The sequence below is a fragment of the Pomacea canaliculata genome, linkage group LG3 (genome assembly GCF_003073045.1).
Source record: "Pomacea canaliculata isolate SZHN2017 linkage group LG3, ASM307304v1, whole genome shotgun sequence".
Lineage (NCBI taxonomy): Eukaryota > Metazoa > Mollusca > Gastropoda > Architaenioglossa > Ampullariidae > Pomacea > Pomacea canaliculata.
In genome coordinates this window covers 34,626,543-34,645,349 of record NC_037592.1, presented here as the reverse complement: position 1 = coordinate 34,645,349, position 18,807 = coordinate 34,626,543, and the positions used below count along the sequence as shown (strand labels likewise).

General features: G+C 37.2%; 1 protein-coding gene across 1 annotated transcript; it reads right to left on the bottom strand.

Moving 5' to 3' along the window:
* Positions 1–478: 478 nt before the first annotated feature.
* Positions 479–17,341, bottom strand: LOC112559646 (serine/threonine-protein kinase/endoribonuclease IRE1-like). The gene is given in 24 exon segments (XM_025230981.1): positions 479–3,415; positions 3,626–3,693; positions 5,024–5,147; positions 6,366–6,493; positions 6,666–6,807; positions 7,211–7,404; positions 7,620–7,688; positions 7,691–7,778; positions 7,929–8,058; positions 8,357–8,444; positions 8,721–8,859; positions 9,188–9,468; positions 9,679–9,793; positions 10,634–10,715; positions 11,360–11,469; positions 11,471–11,547; positions 12,711–12,770; positions 13,031–13,089; positions 13,367–13,409; positions 14,122–14,250; positions 14,918–15,057; positions 15,720–15,756; positions 15,979–16,087; positions 17,079–17,341. Coding segments are annotated over 24 exon segments (2,844 nt in total). The 5' UTR covers positions 17,169–17,341; the 3' UTR covers positions 479–3,073.
* Between the last annotated feature and the right edge of the window lie 1,466 nt (positions 17,342–18,807).

Here is an 18,807-nt window from a genome sequence, read left to right as displayed (position 1 = left end):
CCAGAATAAATGTGAAGTAGCAATAATCATCCATTCATGAAGCCTAAACTGTCCATTTAGTACTGAATGTTTATAACGTCCCCTTACTTCATGGATCTTTGGTCTAACTTTTTAATGTTGAAAAAATATGTGGCCCTTTTTTTTTTACATGCCAAAAGTTTTTGCTGATGTAGAGCGTGCATGGGGTTGTTTAGGAACTAAAAGGAAAACACTAAATTCCATGCAGGCTCCAAAGATGATGCTTATCTTTTCCCCTTGGTTGTCTTCCTTAAATGTTGCCTTCTTTTATTTGGAGTCCAGGGAATGCAAGGAGATTGTAAAACAGCACTGCATCTAAACAACATGATTTTTAAAAACATTTCTAAAGTTGTTTTTTTTTAATAGAATAGTTTTAAGGCTTAGAAACATGTGCACCCAGTCCCTAGTGTCATAACCAAAGCCATTAAGCAGAAAATCAAACTAAATAAAACACCCACTCTTATTGAAGAAAAATATATTTTATTATACATAGTTTTTAGCTTCAACACAAATCATGTTCTGCATCATAAAAGCACAGTGTTTCATTCTATTAAGAATACAAACATTCATGGAATGCTCATGAAGGTGCCAACACCACAGGTATGTCAGAATGCATAGCACTTGGGATTCCTGAGGAATGTATTTTCAGTGGTAATTTGTGTTAAGTACACAAATTCATAAGACTTTAACAGCTAATTTATCATGGGTAGTTCATTTTTTAATCAATATTGAGAAGTATGTCCAGTAAGGTGTGCAAATAAAGAATTCTACTTTGTAGTCTTCAAAATATTACACAAGACTTTAAAGATGCTGCACTTCTCTTGCAAAAACCTAACACATTAAACACAAGCCACTCAAGGATAGCATCCACCTCTTTTCTGCTTCTAAAGCATACAGCTTCCAACAGGCAGAACCACTGAGCATCCATATTGTGTTAAAATGTGTGAACAGATGTATATTTTATCCACATCATTTTATGCATGATTCTGAAAAAAAAAGTACAAACAAACTCTAAAATCCAAAACTGTGATACCATGAAGCTTTTAGTTTTAATTTATTCCTTGTTATTCTTCGAGGAGCTTACGGTGCATGTCCCTGTCTACATTATTGAAGGCCTTCTCACAATCCTCAAAGGTTACATAAAGGGAGGATTGCCATTTGATAGACTGCTTAATAATGATAAATTTTGATGAAGCTTTTACAATTCTTTAATGCAGAATTTGGCCTTTAGTTATGTTCCTGATTTTCTGAGTGATTCTTAAAAGTACACGTTTTGTTTCTAACTTCTTTTTGGCCATAATGAATTGCTCCTACATCCTGAGAGTATTGTTTACATCTCCCTCACCTCTTGTTTTTATTTATTTTTAACTCAATGCATCAACAACAGCCATCTCAAGTTTAAAAAAAAAAAGTAGTAACAAAGTATGCCTGGTTTCTTAACACATACTAAGTAAAGCTATTACAGACCTAGCAAAAGCAAGTCACACATTTAAAAGAAAAAAAAACCTGGATGTGCTAACAAATGTTCATAACTGATGCCACCCCAAACAGCCCTTCACAAAGCCGAAGTCATACACTTGGATGGGGCATAAAGTAGTGAGCATTTTGAAGTAATGTTTTTTCTTAAGTCTTTCATTTAAAGGATAAACATCACCCTGTGAACCTGAATTGTCTTCATTCCTTTGTCTACCACATCCACTGAAAAGTTAACAAGTAAATGGAGGAACAATTTTTCCTTAAGAAATAACAAGCAAAATCAAATCATGTTTCAGCTCTCCTAGTGGAAGAATGCTTGAATCACATCATCCATCCATGAAATGCTCACATGAAAAGGGTGTTTAAGCCAGTGATCAGCCATTCTTTACACAAAGGAAAGATAAGCAGTACTACTCAGAGGCTCTTTATGAATTTTCTATTCTATTTTCTTTCACCTTCTCTATACCTGCTGCCTCCCACTTTATACTCGGTGTATGGTCACCATGGGAAAAAGACAAAGCCTTAAAATCAAATGCAACAACACCAGATAAATATTCTGTACAAATAAAAACATATGTCTGAAAAAGGAAAAATGCAAATTTTTTAAAAGTAATCTAGTATCATAACCTATGTGCACAGTAAGACAACATAATAAAGAATAACAAAAGGACTGCCATTGTTTTTGGCAAGACTGACAATCCCTGTCTGGTAAACTATGACATCATCTTAACAATGCTGAACAACCAAAAAGTTGAAAGGAAGTGATACAAATAATGGAAAATTGACATCAGATGCTTTTTAAAGAGATGTGTGATGTGTATATATAAACCAGAATAAAATCTCTCCTCATACACACATAGTTATTCATTTATATACACAGACTATTCAGTGATAGATCACTGTCTGTTGAATACATGCTTCACTCACAACCACAAGATTCATTTCAGATCTCTCTTACACCTGTAAGTGTTTAAAAACAGCAACAGACAGCACATCATTATGATATGTTGCCACACAAAGGCCACAATAAAAGCAGAAAACAGGCCACCATCACAAAGTCAAAGCCAGAAAAACATTAACTTTTTGGTGATTTCATGGATGAGGAGCATAAATTAACAAGACAAATTATAAATGAACATCACAAAAGGACTGATAAGTGATGTCTGGAAGAAGTGGAGGTGTGTAGCTTTTTCTCAGGAAACAAGGTCAAAGCATTCTTGAGATTTTTCACATTTGTACAAATGGTCTAACAATGAAATAATCTTTGTCCTAGTTGATCAAACCTTGCTCCACACTTAAGCACTGTCATGTCTCATACAAAGATTCTGCAGTGTAATTTTATCTCCATTGTCAAGGAAAGACAAGATAGTGACTAGTTCCTATGATCATCACAGGTCTTCCCAATAAAAGTCCAAAGATAAACAGCACAGATATCTTGAGCAACAATGCTAACTACATCACATTTAGTTGCAGGAGTCTTGGCCATCAGCCATTCATGAATCATTGCTGCACTGTTTCCAACAGTCTTGCCAGAGCACACAATTATTGCACACAGCCACACTTACACTGCAAAGAAATCTCAAGCCACTCTATCAACAGCTGCAGCTGTTCCTCCACTGTCAGTCGACTCTGTTACGAGACCATCAGCAGGGACTGGAGATGAGGCCACAGCATCTGAGGCAGAAAGGAAAGCTGTGGTGCTGTCTGCTGAAAATGACGGCCAGGTAAGGCTGTGGATAGGAGGCATCGTGGGGATGTGGTAGTACTGTCGAAACACATTCTCCTCTTTGCAGCACTGCATGGCTTTGTAGACATGGAGGAGAAGGCGAGGAAAGCGTGAGGTGAAGTACTGAACGAACTCATCTGGCACATGCCCCAGTGATGCCTTCACTTCTTCAGGCAGCTCCCGGTAGTGATGTTTCTAAAATTTGAAAATAAACTATGAAGAAACCAACAAAGTACTTCTCTTTCCCCTAAGAACATTCTGAGACAACTTGTAACTTGCTTTATCTGCATTAAATGGATGGTTGAATGGGTGGTGACAATTTTAAAGTTGCCAGCCAAAGTACAACAAAAAGTATAACAATAGCTAGAATCACACCTGGTATAAATGCATGATTTTTTAACATACCTTGTTTCGCATAGCACGCAGTAAATCTCGAACAGACTGCCCTTTGTAGGTACGAAATTTTCTCAGGTCTAAAAACAAACACACAAAATATCCCTTGAATGTAAACCTATACTAATCTCAGTGAAATAAGATAAAATTCAGAAACTCAGCTCATACTGAAAATTTCACACACAAGTATATATACATACATCAGTGAATACTAAAGTTATTATCTACACTTTCATCCTACACTTTTAAAGTGCTGTTTTAAAAATTGACTCAGGCGGTCCATTCTGCAGTCAAATTTATAGCCATTTCAACTTTGTTAGGAAACATAATAATCACAGAATTTGTAAAGCAGATGACCTTTACATATAGGAGGCAAACTCAACATGCCATACATGAAAGACTACAGACAAAACCGACAGTCAGACAACATGTGGCAAACATGAACTAAAGCGAATAATAAAGAACTAATGAGTGTGCAGAAGACTTCCTTGATAATATAGGATATTTCTTAAAGAGGTGGGCCCTGAAGTCATGCTTGAAAGTTTCAAATGTAGATACAGCCTGAAAAGAAAGGGACAGAGAATTCTAAATGAGTCCAGAGAAGGTGAATGGCAAGACAAGCAGAGTGAAGACACCAACTAGTGTAATAAGTATATGCCAAGAGGACAATGGTATCTCAGTGTGACCATCTTGTAATCAATGCGAACTTGGACTGGCATCTAGTAGAGCTTGCAAAGGATGGGTGTAGCATGTGCTGTTTATCATCTACAGTATTATTAGCAGTATTATCCTATTATTCTACAAGCAGTATTATTCTGAGCCCTCAGAAGTTTGTCCAGAAGACTATTAAAGAGATCAATAAGTAGAGAGTTGCAGGAATCCAACTAGAACCTCAAGGGGTGAACCATGAGGCAGAGGGATAGTAAGACAGGATGAGCATGCCTGCCTAGTACAGCAACCAGTCTCAAGCTGTAGATGGAAACTAAGTCATTCAAGCTGTCACTGGTGATCTTCAGCTAGAGACATTAGTTTGAAAGGCTTCAAGATCCATGCAGGATAAGTTTCAGGTAGTTTGAATTCCTGGTTGAAAGAAACAGGAAAATGGTCACACACAGTTGATTTATACAGCACTTTACACCACCATCAAAGGCAGGCTCAAAGTGCTTTACAAAAAAAAAAACCCACAGACATAAAAATAATCGATGATCTCAAAAACAAGATTATTGCGTGTCCATGTAAACATTGCCATCAGTACACATGCAACCTTGCCATTGCACAATGTGACAGCATCAGTGCCTGGGCTGTTGGATCAGCAGTACCAGGTTTACAAGGTTATCTTAATCTGTTAGTATCCAAAGATGCACCTGAAAAATGAGCGAAAGTGGACAATGCCTCTTTTTACATTGTTACCTTTCTGTAGAGCTGGGCAGATGTTTCGTTTCCAGTCAAACTTGACAACAAACAGACCATCATGCTCAAGGCTTTGTACTACAGGACTCTCTTCTGTTTCCTTTTCTATCCTGTCACTAACATCCTGTGTGATAACCAGTTAATTAAATCATTAAATCAACAGTTAAACCTTGTTAATATTCTAGTCTTTCACATATATACATCTCTTACTACAGCTTTTATTTGTACAATGAACAGTCAAAAAACCAAAACCTGAAGAAAAGTGCCATACTTACATTGCAGTATCTACAGTAACCATAGCCATGCAAGATCGTCCATTTATATTCTCAAGTTTCTTATAAAATTATGTAAGACTTATGAACAGTTCCATTTTTGAAAGAATTAAAGCTTTACTTACTTGTATGTCCACAAATCAACCCTGATGTGCTATGGCTGCTATATATGACTTGCACATTCTATCCCTCCCTCCCAAAAAGAAAGTCACATACGGATAACAGACGTTCTCCCTCTGTGCTGTTAAGCAATGCAACTCTCTTCCACATCACATTTGCCACTCTGACTTGAAGGCTACATTCAAACGGTCTCTGAAAACATATCTTTTCACAAAGTACTATCCCTGAATTACTATTAACTCCCTTGCAATACTGTCAAGTAACGACTCCATCTCAAACTGTTTACAGTACCTACATGCTTTCACACTTTAATCCATTGCTTTACGCTCTACTGTTGTACCCCATCTTTATGTTAATCAGTGTGTCTATACATACCTCACTGTCCACTGGCTGTTATCGTTCATTTAACATTATTGGTCTGTGCAGAAAGTGTGATCTGTCTTGGTCATAACGCTGCTGGTTATAAGTTCACATTACTATTTTAGAAAACATTTACTACTGGATAAGATCTCCCATCTCCACAGAATGCTGCTCTAAGAAGGAAGACAAATCCAGCCCACAGCCTGTTAAAGGGTCTATCTTCAGCTCCATCTTTAAGGTAACTCCATGTACATCTGCAGCTTTTATTTTTTTTTAACAAGGAAGAATTGTTACAGTTTCAAACAGAGTAAGGCCACAAATGTGATATAGCCCTACCATCATTGGCCTTTACAAAAATGGCATAGCAGGCATTAGTTATAAAAAACATATGAAGTCATGTCGTCAGCCTTATTATCTCTAATTCTACTCCTAACCTAAATAAATAATCACGCCAAATGTGATTATTGGATTGGTCAGCTTCTGTCTCATCGCCCATCTGTGACTTGCACACCAATCATAGGGCTAGACTGTTTTCATGCCTGAGAAGTATTCCAACCAAAACAAGGCAAACAAATAAACAAAAGGTTTACCTGGAAGAAAGCAAGTTGCCTCTCAAGACTCCAGAAAAAAGGATGTTTTAGTACTGTGGAAGCACATGGCCGATCTTCTGGTTTAAAAGCAATCATGGACTCTACAAGTTGCCGGATCAGGATGTGTTCTGGGAAAAAAAAACAAAAAAAATTATAAAAAAAAAAAAATTCCCCATGTACAATCCAAGCATTCTGCCTCTTCAAAGATGTCTTCACTCTTTACTAAAATGTTGTGTTTCCTCTGCTATATCAATCTACCTGTAGCTCAGGATGAGGTAAAAGGAAGTGAGTAGTAATTACCATCTCCTTGAAGATGCTTCATGCATGCCTCTCCATTTAAAATATTTGCCTGCCGCCTCAACTCATCGCCAAAAGGATGCTTTCCTCCAGTGACTGCATAGTATAGAACACAGCCTGCAGAAAATATGTCCACTGCACATGTCTGAAAGAAAGAAAGAAATCTTGATATACCTGTGTTTAAAAAAAATAGTCATACACTACAGATATTTTTCATTAAAAACAAAAAACAAACAAGATTAAGAAAACTGTTTCTGTTAACAAACATAACAAAACATGAAAAATAAAAGAAAGAATATTCCAGTACTGAATAAAATAAAAGGTAGAAAGTAAGAACTACCTAATTAAGAATTTAATATTACAAACTAGAAAGCTTACAGGTTAATTAAACAGTAATAAATTGCTTTAAAACTGAAGTATGCGCAAGAAGAACTCTGAAATGTGACAGGTATTTATTTGGAAAAAGAAATCATGGTGTCTTCTTAGGCTATTATCTTTACTGGTTAAATTATTTCAACTGCATTTGTTTACAAAGCACAGATTCTTACAGTCCTGGCATCTTCTTCAAGCATTTCTGGTGCAATCCACCCCTCTGTGCCTGCTGCGCCAGAACGACGTGAAAAAGATAATCGCCCAGCTGCCAGCTTTTTGCACAATCCAAAGTCTGAAATCATGGCTCGGACTTGTCCTTTGGCATCCGGCATTGACAGCAGCACGTTCTGGGGCTTTATGTCTCGATGTACTGCAGACAAAAACGTAAGTGCAAATGAGTGAAATGTGATAGACCTAAAGGCAGCTTCACACACAGTACACTACAAACACAAACAGGTGACACAGTAACTACAGACACAAACACCTGACACAATATACTACAGACACAAACACCTGACACAGTACACTAAAGACATAACAAACAGCTGACACAATACACCACAGACACTAATAGCTGTTACTTACCAATGTCAAGAGAATGTAAGTGAGCAATCCCACTCACAGCCTGGAACAAGATGGTGTTAATGTCTGGCACAAGGCCTGGTACCCGATTCTTTCCACAAAGTCTGCGAGTGTTGCTGCACAGAGTTCCAGAGCAATGTACCGGAACTGATGGTCAGCTTCCTGCCAACAGAGGCACAAGTCTTTTAATTTCCACTTTATCACTTCTAAAAATAGACTGTTCCTTGTCTTAAAAAGAAAAGACATACATGTCTACACTTCCCTATAACGAATATCAATATGTACTCCCACCTTTATAAAAAAAAGGCTTACCATGCAGAAATAGCGGATGACATTTGGATGCTGGTCTGACTCTCGCAGAAGCTCTACCTCTCGGTCAGCAAAACTGAAGCACTCTGGTAAAAGCCTTTTCACTGCCACAGCTCGTCCCTCAAATGTTCCCCTGGTTAAAAGTTTGATTGAATAAATTGAATAATAGCAGCCAATACAACAACACAGAGTGATCATCTGCAATCTGTATACAGAGTCTGTGTTAAAGCAAACACTATATATGCTGTGGCTGACTTTCAATGAAAGCACTAACCTTCTGTCATAGAATGTGAATAGACAGACTGTCTTGAAAAAGATAAAAAAAAAAAACACAACTATTCATATTTTGTTTTTAAGCGCACTTTCTCTCTGAAAATCTGCATGGAAAACAACAACCAAAAAATGTTTGACATTTCTATCTCTTGAAATACCTGTAGACAAATGTTCCTTCGCAGCCATGGCCTAAAACATCGTGTGGGTTGAAGGTTATTTTTCCAATCTGCATGTGGCCATGAACATCTGCAGCAGGGAAGGAGAAAAGAGGAAGGAAATAGCTATTGTTGCCTTTTAGGATCATATTTTACATTTTAGTTTTCACCTAAGAATAAGCAAATATTATGGACACTGTATTTGAATGTTTCAGAATCTCTCACACTGAGACAATGCTTTTTAGCAGGTGGGGTTGGTTGAAAGGTGGGGGTAAATATTGTGTCTCAAAGCTTATTTTTGTTTAGAATACTTAGCAAACAGTACACAATTCTAAAGTACACATGCACCTTACTTATGCAAGCAAACCTTTAGCAGCTGGGATGTGGTAAGTGTACTTCAAGAAAGAACTGCCACTGGCCTCTGTAGATGGAGGAAGATCCAAGCGTAGCTGTCGCTGTTCTTCTAGTTGCTTTTGCAGCAACATCTTCATGGAGTTCTCTGTCCTCTACAACAAAGGTAAATTTCATGCTCTTAAAACACTGCTCCTGAGCACAACATGAAGACCAAGCACACAAATAATACTGGCAAAAGAGAACATTTTACTGCACTTTTAGTCTTGCACTTTTTTCCTCAAAATTCCCTTTATTGTTCAGTCTGAGAAAGTAACCCTCTTTTGTAAAAGCAGTGTCTATAAAGAACTCACCAGACTGAATGCACACACTCTCCCCTCCCTCTCACACACACAAAAAAAAGCCTCAAATGGCTGTAGGACGCAGGACAGAATTTCTAACTGACATGTCTTTAAAAAAACATCATAATAAGCATTCAATTACCTTAGGAAAATAGAACAAAATTCCAAAGATTGTGACAAAGGACATGAGAAAAGTCACAAGGAACTTGTACTCAGCACCAATGAAAGCCACCAGACCCTCCCTTGTCAGGAGGCTGTTGCTGCTACTGCTGTTGTTGCTACTGGAAGTCTCAGCACTGTCTGGGGAGACCACCACAGGTGAATGTGGTGGCAGCACTGTGTGACCAGATGTAGAAGACCTGTCTGTGATCTGACGAGCTGGAGAGATAATGGTGTGGCCCTGCTCTGGTACTTCATGATAACCTGGGTAAAGGGCGAAAGTGTTTATTCAAGTTGTATTTAAGTTAGTGTTTAAATACTTCATGATAAGCTGGAGATGGACTGTACACTAGGGTGTAGCATCATCCAATGAAGAATGAAAAAAGAAATAACTGTCAAAGGCAAAGCATGATAAATGATGCACAATGTAACCTACCAAATATGATTGCTGAACTGGTGGCACGACTGCCTGTCATAGCATCCACAGGCGACTTATTCTGCTGCTCTTGATGCTGCTGATGGCTGGATTTACCAGCTGAAACAGGTGGCTCTCCAAGGGCCCTTCAATCATCAGCACTTGGCCTCGTGGCTAGAGTAAAAGATGATGTAATTCATTTAAATATTTGCCAACTTTGCCATTCTTAAAAGTGTGCGAGCAGGCATCCATATGTACCTGCTGGCATGTGCTTCGGTATCTACAGTAAATGTAAAATGTGTGGGTAGTGTATAGTGTATGTGAAACAAAGAGAGTGGAGAGCGAGAGAGCAAGATAAAGAGAGATAGAGAGTCTGTGTATTTGCATGTGTATATGGAACACTTTTTGGGGTGTACAAATAAGAGTGTAACAATGGCTTCTGCAAGTGTGGGTGTGTGTGATTGATATTTGACAAATAAATAGCAGCCATCATCAAGTCAAATTTCTAATGCAGGCTAACTTCATCAGTGATGACAATGTGCAGCCGATCATAAAGAACACAGTTGTCACAGAATCAGGCAAAGTCAACCTGATTCTGCTGCTTCCTTTATAAAGAGTGAGAACTTTTAGCATTTAAATATTTCATATAATAATAATAAAAAAATGTTAGCTGAAAGCTACTTAATGTGTGACACAAAACACACACACATGTATTTGCCTGTATTTGCAAGGGTGTCAATCTATTAAGAATTTTTGAAAACAATGTGCTTCAAGTTATTTTTTAAAGTTTCTGGTTGGTAATTTTAAACTGTGGGTGCAAATGCTGCAAAAAAACATTATCTAAAAATCAGCAGCATATTCTCCAATCCCAGAAAAATACATTGCTGACAAGAAATACAAACACAATTTAACCATTCCTTCTCAACATTAAACAAAGTCAGATACATTCTAGACCAGCCAAAAGTGATAAAATCAATATCCTAATCTGGCACAGACATGATCCTACTGACTTACAGCTATGGTGACAGTGCTTTCATCCACAAGTGAAGTCAATGCAAAGGATCCTTGCTCAAACTCACCAACATACAATGTTGAACTGCAAAATAATAACAATAATAGCAATGAAAAGAAGGAGGAAGAGGATATTGGTTCTTCTAATCACTTTAAGCAACAGCAGTACTGCAATCATTTCGGTTCCTCCCATTACTTTAAGCAATAGCAGCACTGCAAACATCTTGTCACTGGTGCTCTAACCAATTCAATCCTTAAGTCATCTCATATTTAAATCAAAATAAGCAGATATGTTTTCAGTTTAAAGTCTTTCTTTTTTTTTTTACTTTTAATGGGTGTGGATTATGTATGCAGGCTATTTTAAACTTTTATTCCATGTATAAATCCTCTGCAAGTTCTGAATACAAATAAAGTTGTCAAAGTACAACGAACTTGGAATTGAGTATTTATTCTGTACATTTTCAAATAAAGTTTTAAAGGCAGAACTTTCATTGTCCAGCAGAAAAAATTAATTCAACCTGGGAAAGAGACGTGAGGGTACTTATAAGGTCAGACAGAAGCAGTTGTGAAACATGACCAACAGGACAGCCAGCATGTGTCATGTTTACTTCCCTTCACCAAGTCAAACCATTGTTTCCTGCCCTAAGGTAGAAGTTCAGCCTTTAACAAAAAGCTTTGACCATTGTCTAAAGTAGACACAACAGAATATCACTACCGATATATACATACTAAAAAGTGGTTTTAGTTCCATGTTCCAAAAATCGATTCCTCCATGCAGTAGAAGACAGCTGGCCGGTAAGATGCTCTAGTGTCTCAGGGGCAAAGCTTGTGAAAGGGAGCGCGCTGCAGAATATCCCCTTTCAGGGTATACAGGGCTACTATTGGTGAGTCAAAATCCTGGTGCCACATTATTTCTCCTGCAATTAACAGCACAACCAATCCATTTACTTCTGTCAAATTGGGCAGGCTGGTAACACAACTGTCATGCAAATGTCAGTATAGTGAGGATCATAGTTCCTCTCATGCATATATTTCTCTCTGATTATAATCTGTCTATAAAGCCAGCCTCTAAACACTGTAGTCCAGTTTCTCATCTCCCCTTGCCCCCATCACCCCCACCTTTCCCATGTGGGTTTACCAAGTTCAGTACCATCTGGATTCATTTTCTTCTCAAATTTGCCTCATGCTACCATTGTAATTTCCTCCCATTCAACTGCCTAACTGAATAAAGATGTTCCCCTATTGAATGTGTGAAAAAAGCTCCATTTATACTTCAAGGATACTACTATCCCTTCCCCATTTCCCCTTTTCTTTTAAGATTTTAGCTATTATTTTCTCAAGTCTGAAAAAGGTTGAATAAGAACAATTTGACGATCCTAAATGCCTTGAAAGCAAATCTGCAAGTGAAAGTTGTATGATGTGCATGTTACAGTTAGTCAAGATCTGATCATATTGTAACCGAGTGGTAAGGGGGTCGAACAGTTACCACAACAGTCTAACACTCAACCAAAAAGGCAGGAACTCGTCAGAGCGGGTGTGCAAACCTTTATTACACGTGCTTGTACAATGGCCACCGCTGCTCCACATCGCCAGAGGCGCTAAGTCAGGCTGTCGCCTACTGTCACATGTCTGCGCTCTCTCTGATCAGCCGACGTCTCTTTCCCTTTTGTTTCGTCTCAGCTCTGCCCTTATATACTAACTCGGGGACAGGGTAAACTTTGCGATCCTTGCGATTGCATGCATCAGCACTTTTCTTGCATGCGTCAGCATCAGCACTTTTTTCGCATGCATCAGCACTTCCGCCAAAACCTACCAACGCCGGACTACCGGCCCTCTACAATATGAAGGAATCTGCTACAGCATTTATGTCAGTGGGTGATATGTGACACTATAAATAGCACCATGTGGTATTAAATGGACTCCTAGGTCTCTAATACTGACTTTATGAAGTAAACACAGTATATTTATATATTCAAGATAATTTTTAGATCATCTTTACTGTTCACATCTATACAGATATAGTCAAGCTCTGTAAGACTAAAACCAGCAATGATAAACTAACTTTAAACACACAACATACCAGTCTGACTGTCCAGTGTGACAATTGTACCACTTGAGCTAGAAGTGAAGTGCCTCAGAGCTGCACACAAAGACAACCCCAAACATTCACTCAAGTAGGTAACAGCTCAACACCCACTCATGCAGGCAAATGTATGTACGTATACAAAGATGTGTATATACAGATATTTCCACACACACTTATGTATCCACACATCTTTATGTCAAATATCACAAAGGCTTCAAGAATAAATCTTCAGATCTTCAGATTTAATGTCTTCCTTTACAAGGCTTACCCAAGATTTTTTTTTTTAAATTGCAGACGTGTATTTAAAAACTCACCATACTCCTGGGCATTTGGGGCAATGTGTGAAGAGTAGTCCAGAAAAGTTGCATTCCACCTGAACCAAAACATTATTTTTATAATGCTGTATCATCTGAACCAACATTTTGACTAAATATTTTATAAGTTAAATATATAGATCATGCATTGCTGGTAATTAATAAAATTTAATAAAAATTAGATAAACTAACTTTAAAATGGTGCCACAATAGTGAATTAAGTAGCAAACTTTCACTGAGAATAGGGTGTTGAGGTTTCTGAATAGTTACAATGAATCCAACAAAATGCATGCAATCGTGGACAAAAAAAATGTGCAAAGAAAGTTATTAACTTACCTCTTTTCTCCAGTAATGCTGTCAAACATGACAATTGAATACTCTGAAAGAAAATGCAATTTTATCAGCCATGTGTATGTGTTGGTTTTAAATACCATAAATAAATTAACACCATTGCTACCAAAGCATTCAATATCACCAATAAACACCATTTCCAACAAAGCATTGCGATGTTCATTTAAATTTGAAGCAACAATTTACAAACCAATAAATAAACTAAATCAAAGAATGAATATTGTAAAATTATAAATTACATTCACAAAAACTTCTCTCTTTCAACAAAACTAGCTTAAACTTCCCTTCTCTGACTTCAGATTGTTGTACCTGCCAATATGGATCTATCCGCTCTCTTTATTCCCTTCTTTGTCTCATACAAAAACAGCAAAAATAATCTTTAAACCACCTTCTCTCTATAAGTAGTCTTGTGCACTTCAAAACAACATCATCACTCATTAAAACACATGCACATCCGGTCATCAACAACAAAGTGATAACCAGAATGTCTGTAGAAAAACTTGGTTTCATGCATAATGCTCTTAGGTGAACTATCACTACAAGCCTATTGTAATTTTTGTATGTTTCACTAAATGTTTTACAATTTTTGTTTTCTTCACTGATTTCCTTTAGAACATCTTCCTTGACAATAACTACCATAGTCTTATCAATTTTTCTGTTTTTGTTTAAAGGGTCCATCTGTCTGATTTGACCATAAACTTTGTGACCATTTGGTACAGCGTAAAACTTCTCTTAACTACCTGTGCGTCCCAGGTACAGCAAATCTTTGCTTGATGAAGGGCATGTTTTCTGTACCCCATCCATGGTAAGTGTCTGGACTTTTGTCCCACTGAAAGGATCTATAGCCAGCCAGATGTCTCGTTTAGTCCCTGAAATAAATGTTACTAAATTCTCAGGCACAAAACCTTGCACTAATCAGCTTTTCGTTTTTGAACCGTAAACAAAATGGAAAACAAAGTAGAATAATAGAACCTGAGTCAAATTGTTGGTTCAGACAAAGCCTGATGTATACAACAAAATTTATTCTCCAGCTTATAAAATCAATATGTTTACAAAATAGCAATGAAATGTGATATTTGTTATGTGAGTGACCTGTCATGATGATGAGTTGTCATTTTTAAAATTGATTTAACAGACAAAAGGTAACTAGTGCTAAGCAAGACTTTCCATAATCTAAAACATACCAGCGACAAGACAGTAGAGTTCAAAATAGTACCATAACCTTTCCTTCGTTGGGAAGTGAGGTGTTAGAGACTGCATTTATAAGGTCAACATTTTTGTAAAGGAGTACCCATCTCTCCTTTGATGCCTTTTCTTCCCCAACCCTCTGCTGGGTCCAGTGCCCACTCAACAGCTGGGTTAACTGGGGTGTATGCTGTGCCATATGGGTATCAAACCAGCTTTTCTACTATAAATATTCACCTAAACTGTAAAGAGTTAAATAAAAAAAATCTTAGAAAATGTGCAAACAGCAACAGGCATGATGTACTATTTGCTTCTTGACATGTTTGTTGACAAGAAACAAAGTTGTGTTACCAGTGTACAGGATCCCTTCAGAACTTTTGCAAGGTGATGCTGCCACAAGTTCAGGAATAGTGTAAGGTTGTTTTATAATACCATCACGAGGATTCACCCAATACAAAGAACCATCTTTAGGATCAGGAAGATAAGGGGCACTGTGAAAAGAACAACAAAACATCAAAAATATTTGTATCAGCACAATCAGAGGCAGCGTTAGAAATACGCGTAGCCTGGGGCCAACCATCCGCACGGGGCCGGGGTAAGGGAGTACGTGTATCAATATCCCTATTGATATGATGCCGAAGCACTGATTTATATACAGTTAGATAGGAAAATTTGACCTTGAAGAAGTCTGATTTTAAAGAGCCCCTCTCAGCATTTTTCCATTTAACACACAATATATTTTAAGATGAGCTCGGGGCTGAAGCTGAAGCGCAAGAGTGGGGCCTGGGGCGGCCACCCCATTTGCCACCCCCAAACGCCGCCGCTGAGCACAATGATACAAAATGCACTATAATATTTTCCACAAGAATAACTGATTTCTGTTAAATGAAACTGGAAATATAAGCATCACCTTTTCTTATAGAAAATATAAACCTTCACAATAACTGCAGGCCATTTATGACAAAGTATAATTCATTATTTTTTCTCTGAATGTTAAAGCACAAAAGGCAGATGCAACTTTTAAAGTGCTAAAATTTCAAAGATGTTATACATGCAAAATTCACACCTATTTAAAGACAGAGCAACTCAGTCGTTGTTATTTTACACTGAACAAGCAGCTATCTCATATAAGACAAAGTTTCAATCTACATACCTAGCAACATTATCCCGAGGTACTCGCAGTACAGGATCTGTCATAAAGAATAATGCAAAATTTTGAACAACTAAGAAAAGTTGTATTTGCTACTTCTCATATCTTAATGAAGGCATCTTTAAACTATCTAAACATCTAATAACACAAGTTGACAGGACAGATTATACATTATTTGCTGGATATACTGATACTGGATATACAATTCTTGTGGATAATTTCCAATCAGCATGCTGATATTCTATATAGCTTAATGCATTACCTTCTTTCAAAGACCAGTGTATTCTTCCAGAATTCTTGCCAACAGCATAGAAAGAGCCACTCAATGTTGACACAAATAGGATCGAGTCTTGCACTGACAACTGGTTTACCTGTGAAATAAAAGGAGCAACAAAACTGGAAATCTTAAATATATTACTCAATTAATAACATGGTATTATTCTAATTATTTTATTAATAACTGCTAATGTTCTCATTATTCAATTAGTAACTGCTAATGTTCTAGAACACTAGCAAACTACACTAACCTTTATGTAAATCTTATAATTTGAAAATTAAAGGTTAGATAAGTACCTGCCATCTGATTATATTTCTAAACATTTAACAAACACTCTGCAAAAGCCATGCTATGAAAACGAGTATGATGACATTTGTATTGTACACATCACTTGATCTGTCCTGTCTACTGGTGGTGTTTTATTAGGTATGCTTGTTTTATTTTGGATGGATAATAAAAATTCTTTTGCTCTTGCTGAAGATGAAATGCATAAAACATACTATTCCCTGTTGTAGTACACTGCAAAAAGAAGGTGAAATGGTTGAGTGTTGTGTTACCTCCTGAAGGATTTATTTTGGATCCAAGTATGACGAGTCCATTTATTCTTGCCTTTATAAAGCATTCTGAGTTTGGTTTTACTTTCGAGTTCCTTTGTGACAGCTCATCGATTAAGAGCAGTCACTGCAATATTAATTAAGAGCAGTCATGCGTGTAGTGTGTGTGTGATACTGATATTGCATAAAAGTTGAGTTATAGAAATAGAAAGTGGGTGCTTGAACAGAGATATCGTGACGAACCCATTGAACAGAGGGAAGTGGGGCAAAGAGTTGTATGCCGTTGATGAACGTCCTTTGATGACAGTGATATTTTAAAATGTCCCGCTAGTATGAACTTGCATGAGTATAACTATGATGCAATGATCAACTTCAAACAGAAAGTGTGAAACAAGCTAGCAATTCACAGACGCACTTGGTGACAACATGCTTCCTTCCTACGGTGTGACGATTTAAAACAGTGGTTACAACAGCTATAATGATGAGTAAATGACGGCTTCTTGCTACCTATGTCTTGGACTATATTCGTACCTGTCTCGACGTAAGAGTTGTGGAAACGTGAAGGCCCAGGAAAAGCGCTAGAAAAACGTACGAAGCCATCGATTGTATGCAACATGCCATTATAGCAATAAATCATCATTCGCAGTTGTTTTCAAGTCACTATTTACCACTTTTAAATATGGTTTTTAATTCGTGTCACCAAAAATCTGTTACTTTCTGATCTTATCTCTTTTGCTCCAAACTTTTGACGCCATTTTTGTTATTTTTCTCTCAGTTTCGCAGTGGACAAAAAACCGTCCGATGGTTTGTCAGCTTCATATCTTTTTAAATCTATTTAAAATATTTTCCTTATCAACAAATAAAGAGACTAACAGAGAAAGTACGCGAGCATTTCTTTTATTCATATGATGTAATGGAAATATTATTATTTGTCTTTCAATTAGTTTGACACGTAAAGTTGATCTCCCTTTACTGTTGCATTCGCTCCGTCATGACAAAAACAGGAAGTATGCGTTTGATCTTGTATGTGCGTGAGGAAGGCGGGTCACGACCAGTCGGTGGCACAACATCGCAGGAATGTTTATAATTGCCGTGCAAGAAGGCAAGTGCTGTTACTGCGAATTCAGATTTATCGCCTTAGTGTCCAGGTGACGCAGTGCAATCTAAGAGGTTAGTCAAAAATTCTGTGTATACTTAAATTTACCTGCTATCAACTCGGTCTCGTTGAATGCTGTTAGTATACAGTGAACACATCTGCTGACAACACGATACTGCGTTGTGAATCTAAGAAAGGTTAAGTGGGCTTGATCTTTTCCTGTTTAATTTAATTTGTAGCCGTTCGAAAGTATAAGCCAAGGGAACAGGAAAAAAATTAACTCCTACCTGCTAATAAAAAATTAATGATTTGGGCTTATCTGCAGTGTATTCTTCACTGTGTTTTGTGAATCTTATCTCATTTTCATTTTCTTCAGTTGTCACACAGACAGTTTATAATATATGATCTTAATTGTTTTCATAAAGAATTTATTCATTGTTTTGAAACAACTTCTAGAAAAAAAGTCTAATTGACTGTTAACATAAAAATAGCTTTTAATAAGTAGAAAAGTAGAAAAAGTAAATAAAGTCGAAGTATTGAATGAATGAACATTTTCAGGTTTAACAAACACCACATCTGAAAGTAAGAAACAAAATGAGGGACAGAAAGGATGTTTCCTTCTGTTGCAACAACCTGTTCTAAAATTAGTGATATAACTAGTGTGTGTGTGTGTGTGAGAGAGAAAGAGCATGTGTGTGTTTTCATGTATGCTAGGAGATGGGTGTTGGGGGGGATAGTGTGGTGAAAGTTGTTGACCTCACTACTAGAATTTTATTTCTTCTCAAACAGTCTACTTGAAACATAGTGTACAGGCAAAATCATGGTGAACAATAAAGGTTTTCAAGGCAAGTAAATCACCTAGTCAAGACAAGTCTTGTGTCAGGCTACATGTTTTGTTAGATTATGAAAATTATTACTACTACTACTACCAAAAAACTTTTTTTCTAATGATGTGGTGTCTGTTTTAGTACGGTTGTGCCTCCCACCCCCATATCCATGGATAAACCATTCCAAGACCTACAGCAGCTATACAAAACTGCGAATACTACAGAATGCTCTTTGTAACATGATACCCATGTAACATGCATGAATACACTAAAATTTAATTTATAAATTATGCGTAGTAAGATATTACAAACAATAAAGTAATAGTAAAATGGTCTG